Raw genomic sequence first — 13,534 nt, forward strand, 5'->3', positions numbered from 1 at the left:
TTTTGGTGGCTTCCTGAGAGAGGAAGGGATGGATGCGGATATGTTCGTTGCCCAATTCCTCTTATCTCTTTGGCATGAGAATTCAACCCTATGAGAACTAAAACATGGAATGAAAGGTTAGTTGGTAATTGCTAACAAATTTCCTTGGAAATAAAGGTGGTCTATTGCAGTAATTTTTCTGTTTCTAATACAGCACTTTTTATGTTTGTTTATTATGGAGATAAATATGAGGTGTGCCACACAAGTTGTCTAAGTTAATCAGAACTCAAAAGTTTAGTTATATTTAGGAAAAAAACACCTTTATATTTGGCTGATCTAACTATAATTCAAGAAACATGTTTGACATCACTGCTAATTATTCAGTATGTCTTCTGACATACTGAATCTTTACAGTGTTCTATATGAGATGTGTGCAACCTGTAGCTCTCCAGCTGTTTGCTGACTAACAGGACTTGCTGAGATTGTAATTCATCAACAGATGGTGCGCTCACATCTCCTGATTTTTCCATTTTTAAAAGGTATTTTTCCATTCAGGGGGGATTCGCACTAGTCCCCTCCTGCCCAAACCAGTACATCAGTAGGGAAAGCTGCAGTGTAGTAGTTCCCAGTAATCATATCTACTGGAGACATTTACTAAAGTGTGGCTCAGGGAAATCATAGGTTTCTTATGTGCTTTTTATTAAAGCCAAAACCACTTGGAAAATGGACTTAACAAAACTCAACGTTATGCGTAGTCGTCCCATTTATTGCTTTTAATGAAGAGTACATTGCAATGAAATTATCAAGGTGGACTTAACAGACATGCAGCCAATCAGGAGTAGCCTCTGACAATAAGACCACTCCCGATTGCTTGCCCCATCTATTAAGTAGATATTAAGAACATATAGATTATGTTGGATCAATAACAGAAATAAACCCACTGCACTGCAGAAAAATCTGCGGCTTGGAGGGCAAATCACTGGTGTTCTGTAGCAGTTTCAAATGTATGAATCAATGGTGATTTTAGCCCTTGGTGTAACACTGTGGCAGTGCTGAAGGGAAGAAGAAAAAATTATTACACTACTACTTGAGCAAAGCTGCTATCATCCAATCGGAAGTCAGCTATCATTTTAGTTTTGTGCACAGGATCCCCCCTTTATTTTCAGAGCTGCTACAGTGTACGATAGCTGCAAATTGCCGATTTCCGTGTACAGTATTTCTCAGTCAACAAGCCAGCCTTCCAGATCAATACAAACAAAAATAAGTTTTCTCCCTTTAAAACATGTTCATACATCTTTCAAGTTGTGCGTCTTCAGTTTCGAACTTGTGTAAAGAAGACTTAAATTCGGTCTTAAAAAGCTTTGTACTCCATATTATTTTATTTCATATGTACAGAATATCTCCATAAGAGATAAATGCTGATAAGATATGTACAACAGCTTCCGCTTTCAGGATAAAAACAAATTACAAAAAAATGTCATATTATTCCAGTGGAAGAGATCAAAGCTGGCTGATCCTGAAAGCATTAAGTCAAACACTGGTTAATAAAAGACAAGGCATTAAATTGCCAAGAACCACAGTGTGCGCACATGGAGTGGTCTTGGGCGGTTTGATCAAATTCTAGTCGTCTTGGCACCTGATAGTTACTCCTGATGCTCATGTTCTTGCCCAGGTATAAGCCAGCGAATGCTCTCAGTTTGTATTGTGGCATATAATATAAAGACTGTCACATAGAGTATGGAGAAAGCAAGTAGCCAATCAATTCCAGCTTGGGGATTGCAGGGTAACGGTCCTTCATGGTCTGCTTCCTCCAATACTATATCAGGCTTTGCTTCAATTCCTGGAAGAAAAGATTATAAAATATAATTTCTTGAAATAAAGGAATCACATACATACATTAGTCACCCTTAAACCCTCTCCTGCAATTTTACTAAACAACCTGGGCTGGTTCTGCTAGAAATATGGGAACAAGCGTGGAGTCCACCTGCCCCAGGCTAGGTTTCCACTATATATGAATGGAGCTGCACATCTATTCATGTCTATTGTCCATTAATTTCAAACCCTTTAACATGAATGGGCCATAGGCGTGAATGGAAAAAAAACAGCACAACAATGGTGAAATTGCTCATGTTAATCTCTAGTGGATATGTACACAATGCGCTGACATGGAGATAACCGGACTTGAATTTCAAGTGCAGTGACATGCAGGAAAGATAGTGTCAGCTTTTGCATGTAAGCTTTATTTTTACACTGCAGTTTAGAGTTGAGCTAAGTTGTGCCCCTCTCCCAAACTCTAAATCTGTCTGCACAATTTCAATTTGTCCCCCCTTCACTACAACATGGGTTTGCCAAGGTGCAACATTGCACCCTGTAGATGGATTACTACTTCTAACTCTAAGTGAGGCCCATTAAATGCGGCTTTGGAAGCACTTTCTTGAATAAAAATAGGTGTAAAACTGTGCGTATACCCATTTCTTGCATATATTTTGGAAAAAATAAACAAAGCCCATGAGAGCAAATTAATAAGACCAGGTCAGCGCAGTCTATTTTCTCTCTGTACCTGACTGGTTGAATATAAATGATTTGAGAGCTTCCAGGGTACGTTCGGTGTGATTAAATCTGGCCATAGGCTTAGCACCTTGGAATAGGAGGATGTTAGGAACAGCCACGGTACCAAATCTAGTGGACAGACTAGGAAAAAAATAAGACAGATTAGTATCCAGTAGAATATAACATAAGTTCATAAAGAAAGTATAGCCAAAATACATATCCACCATTCGATGAACTGGGATGTTAACCTTGTTAATAAAACAAACAGATTACTGTTTTGCCTACATTACACCCATCGAAGAACCCAGTATGTTTTATGTATGCAAGCCTTTCTGTCACTAACACGCAAGCCTTTCTGTCACTAACACGCAAGCCTTTCTGTCACTAACACGCAAGCCTGTCACTAACACGCAAGCCTTTCTGTCACTAACACGCAAGCCTTTCTGTCACTAACACGCAAGCCTTTCTGTCACTAACACGCAAGCCTTTCTGTCACTAACACGCAAGCCTTTCTGTCACTAACACGCAAGCCTTTCTGTCACTAACACGCAAGCCTTTCTGTCACCAACACATACACATACCTGCTGTGTTGAGAAGCATCCAGTGCCAAAAAATGCAAAGTTGGAAATGCTCTCGGCAAGGCATTAAAATGAGGTGCAAGAGAAGCAGAAAAGCGACACCAAGGGGTGAAGAACAAAACCATGGTGCATTCACTGCTGTTTGGATTTAGCAACTCCATAAGGTCCTGCAAAATAAACGAACATGGAATTATCAGCTAAAATGAAGCGGTAAAACTGTAACAAATAAAACTATGACACAATGGCAGAGTTATGACATCAACATGGCAGAGACGTGTCACAGTCACCAGAGCTGAACAGGAATAGCTTGTAAAAGAACATGAATCCCAGCCACAGATCTTGTAAAATACCAGTATTTAGAGTATAATACAAAATAATAGTCTATGGTAAAAAACAGCAAGTTTCTCCATCCTTATCTATAGCAAAGTAACAAGTTTATCCTGTCCAGGATTCTACATTCATCTGCTATTTACCTGTGAGCCGGATGCCTGGATCACTGGCATTCTAAACGGTCGTCAACTGGTTTTAAATTATTCCTTGTTTCTGCCTTTAGTTCTTGATTGCACCCTAGCACGTAACATAACTTAACAAATTAATCTCTCTGTGTGTGTTTGAATAGCACAGAGCATTTTACGTCTTCAAAAGAGGGAACATACAAATGAGCATGAGATGAAGGGAGCGGTGCTAGAAGATCTTGTAGCCAATCAGAGCAAAATAATCTACTTCGGCTCATCCAAACCATGCCCATCCTTGTGTTACCAAGTTTACAGTAGAAAGATTAGGCCAACATGTAGTCAACCCATGCATCTAAATCAGGAGCCCATGGGATATTTGAAGGTGCCAGTGAAGAGGTGCATCCATTCACATAAATAATAAGCTTTTTTTTTCCTAAGGCACATGGACTACCTGCGTCTAGATAGTTGTCTAGTCCTGATCTAGTCAGTAACAACAAAGAGTAGTGGCTTCTGTCAACTGATGGTGTATTATACTGTTAAATGTACCACTATAGCAAATGAACTTTATACAACAAAGATTCAGTCTTTCATTAGCTATATTTACTTTTTCAGAAATGTCATACCTGGGAAACATTAAGGACTTGCAAGGTAAAATTCTCCATCCCAGTGATATTGCGTTCCTCACAGTTAACTTTCAGAGGCTTACTGCTATCAGTAGTGTTTGAGTCATCTGTCCTTGCTTGCTCTGTACCTGGTGTAGTTGTATTAATATTTTGGATATTGGTAAGAACTTGGTTATCTGAAGAGCTGAGCAGAACATCATTGGTGCTACATTTTGCATCATATTTTGCTGCGTCACAAACAGAGTCAGAGGGTTGAATGGCAACGTTGTCCTTCACCTCCCTAGGTACCATAGAGAGAATGACAGCAGGGTCAGTTTGTACGTCTGAGCTTTGCATTGCATCTGCAATCTCAGCAGTCTTGTACTGAACACTCTCTGAAATATGGACATCTTCATTGTTTGTTGCTATGGGGTTAATGTCTGTGCTCTGCAAAATTCCTCTCCGATTGTCATCTTCTGGATGAATGTCTTCATTTTGACTTCCTATGGGAACAAAGTCATGTTGTTATGTAAACAGACAACATTCCTTGTAAAGATCTATGATGCATCCATGTTTTACAGGTTTCCTAAATAAAGCCATTGTTTAGGGTTTGTATAACACCAGCCAACTAATCCTTCTCCAAACTCTAACCCAACCTGTGAAAGAATTTCCAACCTTTAATATAATAACAATTCCCAAATATAACTAGTTAGTTAAATACCATACTTAGTTTGCAAAATAAAATCAGCAGAGGTCTACGATTCAGTGGCAGGAAAGATGCCTTTGTTTGGGTCAAAAACTTCAGTGCTAAAAAGACTAAATGAAAAAAACTCCACACTATAAGAAATAAATAATAGTAGTGTTAAAAGGATGAAATGCATGAAGGATTGGAATTAATATATATCAATGGCAGGTATGCCAGTTGTGCATATAATAAAGTATGACCAGCAGTTGGTATCAAATCCATGATAGATTTCCCAGGACACCCTTTCTCATCATTTTTGTTTCCTTATTTCCGTGGTAGGGAGAGGGAGAGAAATTGAGGAACCAGGGCCCACTCACCAATACACTAGTATGGTGGTCAGTTGCCTAGTTAGGCCAGTACTGGAAACACCATCATGTCACTTCATGTGACAAGAAACAGTGAGGCTGGCACTTTACAGCATCGGAGTCAAAAGGTATCAGTTCAAGGATCGAGAAGAACCATGAAAGATGGGGTCAGCGGTTTATGCACTCAAGACGGAGGTGAATCCTGAGAACATGACATCGCAGTGAGCCCCACTGTAACAGTGCACCTGATTGGGCACCTCATAATGCATCCTGCATTATGCATTTTAAAATATTACCTTCCCGGGTATCATACTCATGCTTGTATCTTGTTAGCATATTACCTGGTATACTATATCTGGCTGTGCAAAATACATCTTCATGCTGGTTATATCACTGGGTATATTACACCTGTTAGATATGCCACTACTGGGCAATAATTAGCACATGAGGCATTGTATTATTAGCACAAAGCTGCATATTGTGGGCAGAGAGATTGTATGCACAATGTTTTTTGAGGACCAAATCAAGCATCTTATTTACTTTTTCACAGCTACACTCTGCACTCTATGCCAAGTACTTATTCGTCAGATCACACATGCTGTGTGTTAACAAATTTATAGTAGTATGCTCTGTGTTATGCACTGCATACTCATAATTTCCTTTTTGTTGTATTATCTTTTATGCCATCAAGTGCATGTATGTGTCTTCATAACCGATATTTGTTTAAAATAGACAGAAACCATCTAATTAGAATGAGTACATGTTGCCATTTTTCAACTTTGTCCCCCAGGTCAGCAAAACCAATCCCTAAGTATAACCAGTGAAAATGTCAATTCATTTCATGTGTAGAGTATACATTTACTGACAGCTGACACTACTACTCGATTATTTTTCAGCTGATAATATATACTATAAATTAGCAGTAATTTACTAACCTTTGTGCCATATCAAGTCCTTATATTACCATAGATTGCATGGATTAAGCGTGTACAAAAACAAAGTCACATATAGTTATTGGCTTTATACTACACGCAGATGAGTAACCTGTGATTCTCTAGCTTGTGTGATACCAAAATACACAACCTTCGCTGGGGAGCCACGGATTGCCTATCTCTGTGACTGTCACTTATAAGAGACATGACTGTCTTGCCTCACCTGGTGCCCCCGGTGTCAGGGACAGAACACAGACTCCGCATATGATGACAGCACGCAGAGACAGGCCCATGTTCTGTGACAGGTCCAGCTACACATACATTTCCGGCTTCTGCGTTCCAGATGTTTGTTACTGATGTCTTCTGGGTACCCCAGGGACGCACTTCCGCTCGCGGTCAGAGTTCGGATAACTAATCTTAAATTGAGGTCGGTAGAGATTTGTCTCCACTTCAGCGGCCATTTTGTTGTAGACAACTAAATAGAATTTTCTTTATCTACAGGAAAATGGATTCAGGTTTAAACTCAGTGGTCGCTTATTTTTTTTTATTGATTTGCGTCAACAACCAGGCGCGGTTCACTTGTAACTTAAATTACACGAACAATACATTGTTTTACTACTTGAGGGCGCCTACTCAGTATATTATACTATATATTCTATCTAGAGTGTGGAAATTGTGGGTAGCATCACCTCATCAGCCCTCCAATTGGGCAAGAGACTGGGATCAGGCCTGGATGGAAGATTTTTAGCTTGGTTAGCGAGACTTGGCTCAGCAGCCTATTAGCAATATTTTAAAGGAAAAAAAGCAGATAGCCCAACGACCCAGCCCAAGGTAGCCCACCATGCGACTGGCCTGGGAGACAGTCTATTTCAGTAATGGGCAATTTGAATCACCTTGGGGTCAACACATTACCCTTAATCCAGGGGCGGATCTAGGCAATTGCGCTACCTGGGGCGATTTAGGCCCCGCCCCCTTTCTGATATCTAAGGCTGCCGGCGGCTGCACAGTATGAGAAGGTCCACTCGGCAGTGACAGTGTGCTGCCCGGCTGCTATGATTGTGTTTAAAACACAATCAGAGCAGCCGGGCAGCACACTGTCACTGCCGAACGGACCTGCACAGTGTGCAGCTGTCGGCAGCAAGCCCCAGTTAGGGGGGGGGGGGGGGCGATTTCCCCGATCGCCCCCCCCTGGATCCGCCACTGCCTTAATCTCAGTAATAAGTTAAAACGACACATTTAATCAAATAAAGAGATGCCTATCCAATAATATAGCAGCACTGGGGCCGCCTGTTGCCCATCATTGGTCTACTTTGTACACAAAAGCTGGGTCCATAAGTACCAGTGTGCCATTTTTCTAGGACTCTGTTTGCCATAGAATGTACTACATATCTGACATTTGTGGGATCCTAAAAACAAATAAATGATTTTAATACAACTTCAAGTTAAATGTATTACCGTATATACTCGAGTATAAGTCGACCTGAATATAAGCCGAGGCACCTAATTTTACCACATAAAACCAAAAACTTATTGACTCGAGTATAAGCCTAGGGTGGAAAACAGCGCAGAGAGAGAGGAGAGAGAGAGAGACACTATATTTCAGCTGGATTACACACATGCTGCAGAGACATAACAACTGCATACCTACCTTGTATCTGGTTTTAAATGTCTGATTATGGAAAACGCAATTAACTGTCACAAACTTAGATAGATATATTTCAAACCTAAACCACTAATTTAAGGCACACTCATTTCATCTTGAATAAATAACAAAAATACTTTAAGAAACCCAAACAACTTCTACAAAGAACCCTTATAGCAAAATAGGCATTTGATTGCTTCAGCCAGCCGTCCTTTCTGTTTATAAGCCGCCCGAGAACCACGCTGTTTCGCAATGCTACTTGGAAAACGTAGTTCCATCCTTAATCAAAAGCTTAAATAGACTAAGAAAAGTAAACTACAAATCCCGGCGTGCACCGTGAACGCAAAGGAACGCTTCGCGCTCTCAGCCAAAGCGAGTAATATGCAGCTGAGAAAGGAGGTATAGAGCCAATCAGGAAATAGATTGAGAGATGCTAGGCAATCAGAAGCTTAAGCAAACACATTGTGGGCGGTGTTCTAGAGGTATCGGGTTAGGCTGTGCATTAGTTTGCACCGGAGAGAGATTTTTTACTTACCCCGCGGTGGAACGCACGTGCGTTCCATCAACAGGAAGTTCGGCATTTGGAACACAAGTTTGCGTTCCAAATGCCGAACTTCCTGTTGTTGGAACGCATATGCGGTCCAATGCAGAAGTTAACAGCCGAGGGACCGGACACCAGGTAAGTTCACCCGTGTATAAGCCGAGTGGCCTTTTTCAGCATACAAAAATGTGCTGAAAAACTCGGCTTATACACGAGTATATACGGTAAATATTGACAGTAAACACTGCATTGTGTGTAAATGTTTAAGACTTCTTAGAGATATTTTTAAGTTGATATTTTCCAGCAGCCAAGGAAGAACACATCATTTTACATTTATTTAAGGTATTTTCTATATAAACTGGCTCTTATGGTGAAGCTTGAAAATCACGCTACTGAACGTGGGTTTGTGGCTACCCAATTAGTAGCAAACTGTCAGTGAGGGTTTGAAAGTAAAACTGGTGCCAACCAAGCCTACTCTGTTATACCCTTTTCTCACCAAAATCCGGGCTCAGACACGGGATAATGAACACGCTTTTTACCAGTGTTGCATCTATTCACAACGCATTTTGGTCCAAGGTCGCCACCTTTCACACTGGACCTGTGTCTGCCCTACATTATTAATTTGAGTCATTAAAAGGGGACAATAGAGGCTCATATAGATAATGTAGCAGAGGCTCTTATAGATGAGTCATAAAAAGTGGACAGAGACTGCATTGCTTTAATCATGGCCGACGAGAGATATAAGCAGCTACTGTGCAGTATGGAGTTCCTGTATTATTGTGGATTTCTTATGTTTTTGGATGCAAAGGACAGCTTAATGCAGCTGGTTACAGTCAGTAATCTGGCCTATGTTACGAGTCGCGGCAGTGCCAACCCGTCGCGACTCACCAGCCGTGCCCTGGTCGTCGTCATATTAACCGGGACGTCACTTTCCGTGACGTCGCCCTGACCGTCTCCTAGGCAACAGTTGGGACGCGCCATCTAGTTGTAGCGCTGCGTCCCGGTGTTTGACATTGCCGAGCATGTGCCCAGGCTAAGTTACATTTTTCATTACCCCTTAGGGGCTTGTCTAATTAATTAGGTGGCAGCTGATATCAGTGCTCACGCTAGGCTCCATTGGTCCATTCCTGTATATAAGGCAGGGAGGGCTTAGCCTCCTTGCCGGTTTTAGCATTCAGTCCCTGGCTGCTGAGCTGCTCATGTTACTGGACTTATTCCTGAATTGCTCTCTGGGCTTTGGCTTATGTTCCTGGACTTCTGATTATTTGCTTGTCACCCTGACATTTGCTTGTGACTCAGATACCCTTGTTTGCTACCGGCCCTGATCTTTGCCTGACCACGACTTCGCTGATTGCTCCTGCCCCTGGACCCTGACTTGTTTCTGACCATGTTGCCTGCTGTCATCACCTCCTATTCCTGTGCTGCAGCATCACTCATAAACTTGCACTACGTTGTGTTTAAGCCCTTGGGGCTTCTGAGTACCTGTGAGCACATCCAGCTCTGTGGGAAAGGCGACTGCTATAGGTGAAGACCTCTGTTGATAGTCCTGTAAGCTTATGATAATAGCAGGTAGCCGTTACAGACCAGTGTTATTTCCGCAGGAGAAGGTCGGAATTTGTGTCTGAGAGGGCGAAACATATTTTTTTTCAATAATTTTTCCTTTATTTTCTTTCCTTTTGGCTGGTGTTCTGTTTTACCAGTCCTGCAGAGGGGTGAGAAAACACAGCAAAGGGGTGGGGGGGTATAGGCAGGGCAGAAAGGAATTGATGAAGTAATGGTGGGGTTGTAAAAGGAGATCTGGTGCTAGCTAAATGTTTATAGCTCATGGAGCGGAGCCTGCCCCAAAGGAGCTAAAGAGCACAGAACTTAGTTAACTCCTTAGCTATTTCTGTAAATATTTTTATAGAATAGTTAGTCTTTCTTAAGTGTATAATGTATAGTGTAAAATTGTATGATTATTGATTTAATATCTATCATGTGCTAAGCTTTATAAAATAATATGTTATAGCCTTAAAAGAAATTAGCAGATATTTTACTTAGAATGAGAAGAGAATAAGATTGAAGCCTTGAGAAATGTTACAAGATGTTCACAGAGAGCATGAACAACCCAAGGACGCACAGCTGAACGTTACGTTCTATGTAAAGTAACAACAAGACTGGTGGCAGAATGCCTGAGAAGATAAATGCATAAATAAGAAAGATTTGTTTTACAAGTTGCAGAGTATGCATAATGTAAAATTAGCTTGTTGTTTTCATGTTCTACTGTCTTATAATTGGTTTTTAAGCATCTATACCCCTAATATTCTACTGTCTTATAATTGGTTGTTAAACTTCTATACCACTAATATTCTACTGTATAAATAAAGACCCTGAAGTAAGCTCTGGTTGAAACAGAATCAGAATTACGTGTTGGGTGTTTTTCTGTTCACCAGTCGACTGCAAATCAATGCAGATCTGACTGACATTGAAGGTGATTGATAGACGTATCATTGAACCCCGATAACCCAACATTTCTAGGGGCTTGTGTCCGGGATGGCCCAATATCTCCACACCTGATGTCAGACTCCACTGATGTGCAGAGAACTGCTGAACTAAATTCCGTACGGTGAGTAAGAAAAAGTGTTGTGTCACTCACCGGACCGTGAGTGCCTCTTCCCGGACATTTAGGAACCGCGGCCGTCCACCATCCTGAGGGTCTGCGCATGCGCAGCCCTTTTCTATACTTCAGTGTATACCCCTTTAACTCAATTGGCAGATCAGGCAACACTCCCTATATTAAGCACCTGTGGTCAACACCACGTTGCCTGATCTTGGAGTCTCATTCCTCATGAGTCTCTGAAGGTGTTCCTGTATTACTTGTGTATTCAGTGCTGCTGATTCCTGTGGTTTCCAAACCACTTCTACTACTGTGGTTCCATACCACTTCTACCATCAACTGTATCATCATGACTGTTTGCTGATTCCTATCCGCTGCCTCCGTGCACTACAGTCTTCTACACCACTTCAACGTTATTTTATATCAATGTGACTGTTTGCTCATTGCTATCCGCTGCCTCCGTGCACTCCAGCTTTTACCTCACTCACCTGCTTCTCATCAAGTCTGTTTGCTGATTTCTATCCGCTGCCTCTGTGCACTACAGGCTCCTGCTTGCAACTCGCCTGTGTTCAACATCGTGACTGCCAGCTGACTACTATCCGCTGCCTCTGTGCATTACAGTCTCCTGCTTGCAACTCGCCTGTGTTCAACATCGTGACTGCCAGCTGACTACTATCCGCTGCCTCTGTGCACTACAGTCTCCTGCTTGCAACTCGCCTGTGTTCAACATCGTGACTGCCAGCTGATTACTATCCGCTGCCTCCGTGCACTACACTCTCATCTCATCTTTGCTGTGACTTCCTCGAGACTGCCACTTTTCATTACCATCTGCTACACTTCGTGATCTACAGTTCCTGCCCTGCGCTGCACTCCTGTTTCCCATCGCTGTTGGTTCCTGTGGTTGCTACTGGTTACCTCCGTGTGCCGCTGAGTCCTGCCGCTGTGGTCAGCGCTATCGTCCATCTCCTGCTGATCCACTCTCCACGCCTTCACGTGTTCCACTGGCCTCTACCCTCCTGTCAGCATTGGATTTGTATCTCTTCTACTACCCTCTGCTGGATCATCTCCATTCTCCTGGGTTTCCTATGAGTCCAGTTCCACGTGTTGCTGACTCCTGTGGATTCGTGTCCCTGTCGGTCTACTCACCTGTGCGCTGCACCTGCTAGACCGCTGCTTCTCCTATCCAGGGACTTCCTATCCAGTCGGCCTCCAGCCGCTCAGGTACCGCTGCAATCCCATCTGACTGCTACTGCTGAACCACGGTATGCATACTTCTCATTGACTGTGCTGTGTATTGCATATCTTGCTGGACTGTGTTTGGTTCTCTCTGGAGTCTGCTATCCGCTGAGTCTATTGCCATCATTGACTGTGTTATCATTGTGCTGGACTACTTCAAGAGACTTTCTAGATTGCAGACCTGATCAGTCATTTACATATATATATACCTATATTGTGCATATTACTGTGGATCGTGTATAAGGTGCCTGTGTATATCCTGTGTTGCAGTCTTCCCCCGTGCACCTCCTTTCATATATATGCAGTGGTACAACTTGCTGATGTCAGACCACTGATCCCTGTTTCCGGTATCACCTGTTCCATTATCCTCTCACATAGCAGTGGTACAACTTGCTACCGCAGACCACTGACTACCTGGATACCTCCACTTGGATTCCATTCCTTCACTCAGACAGCGGTACAACTTGCTACCCGCAGACCGCTGACTCTCATCACCTCCTTGTTTCTGTTGGACATTCCTCCTCACTATAGCAGTGGTACAACTTGCTACCGCAGACCACTGACTACCTTCACGTGTCCTTGTCCATACAGTTCCTTGTGTATCATTACCTCATTATTACCAGTGTTGCTAGTCATAGACTTTCCTGAGCATCTCATCGGCCATCATTTCATGTTCCGTGATCACCCAGCTACCAGAGTACCCTATTACCATCTACATTGCTCTGGTAAGCCTACCATCTGGTGATCCCTGGGTAAAGACTCCTAGTGCCCGTGACAGTAAGATCAGGCCATGACAGACCCAGATGTGGAACCTACCGCCAAAGAGATGCTGCAACATCTGGTTAGCCGTGTGGAGCAACAGGATGCCCGCCAACAGCTGTTACTTCAGTGTTATCAGTCATTAACCTCCCAAGGAACATCTGGACAGACTGTGACAGCTACTACTGAAGCTCCTGTGCTTTCCTCCGTTTCCCCATTGCCATCCCAGGTGTCTATAGCTTCCACGCTTCACCTGCCTACTCCGTCAAAGTACGATGGAGACCCCAAAACTTGTAGGGGTTTCCTTAACCAATGTTCAGTCCATTTTGAGCTCCAACCTCAAAATTTTTCTACCCATCGTTCCAGAGTGGCCTATCTTATCTCTTTGTTTTCAGGACAAGCCCTGGCTTGGGCCTCCCCTCTGTGGGAGAGGAACGATCCAATATTACAAGATAGTGCCAAATTCATTTCTACATTCCGAAGTGTGTTCGATGAACCAGGTCGTGTGACCTCCGCTGCTTCCAGCATCCTCCGTCTGCGACAAGGATCTCATACTGTAGGCCAGTACGTCATTCAATTTAGGATCTTAGCCTCTGAACTTCAGTGGAACACTG

General features: G+C 42.6%; 1 protein-coding gene across 1 annotated transcript; it reads right to left on the reverse strand.

Annotated features, from left to right (window-relative positions):
- Positions 1-1,335: 1,335 nt before the first annotated feature.
- On the reverse strand, positions 1,336-6,512 carry TXNDC15 (thioredoxin domain containing 15). The gene is made up of 5 exons (XM_075209855.1): positions 6,370-6,512; positions 4,186-4,667; positions 3,111-3,274; positions 2,540-2,670; positions 1,336-1,819 (listed from the first exon to the last, which is right to left on the reverse strand). The coding sequence occupies exons 1-5, from the start codon at positions 6,437-6,439 to the stop codon at positions 1,623-1,625; spliced, it is 1,044 nt and encodes a 347-aa protein (XP_075065956.1). The 5' UTR covers positions 6,440-6,512; the 3' UTR covers positions 1,336-1,622.
- Positions 6,513-13,534: the final 7,022 nt, after the last annotated feature.

The sequence above is a fragment of the Mixophyes fleayi genome, chromosome 4 (genome assembly GCF_038048845.1).
Source record: "Mixophyes fleayi isolate aMixFle1 chromosome 4, aMixFle1.hap1, whole genome shotgun sequence".
Taxonomy (NCBI): Eukaryota; Metazoa; Chordata; class Amphibia; order Anura; family Limnodynastidae; genus Mixophyes; species Mixophyes fleayi.

Bases quoted from the DNA above. Each gene is read 5' to 3' on its own strand.
- TXNDC15 (XM_075209855.1), bottom strand. From the start codon at position 6,439: ATGGGCCTGTCTCTGCGTGCTGTCATCATATGCGGAGTCTGTGTTCTG. The intron at 2,671-3,110 runs GTATGTGTATGT...TTTTTTTCCTAG, and splicing joins GATGCTTCTCAACACAGCAG to TCTGTCCACTAGATTTGGTA. The intron at 1,820-2,539 runs GTACAGAGAGAA...CTTTTCTTCCAG, and splicing joins ATTTATATTCAACCAGTCAG to GAATTGAAGCAAAGCCTGAT.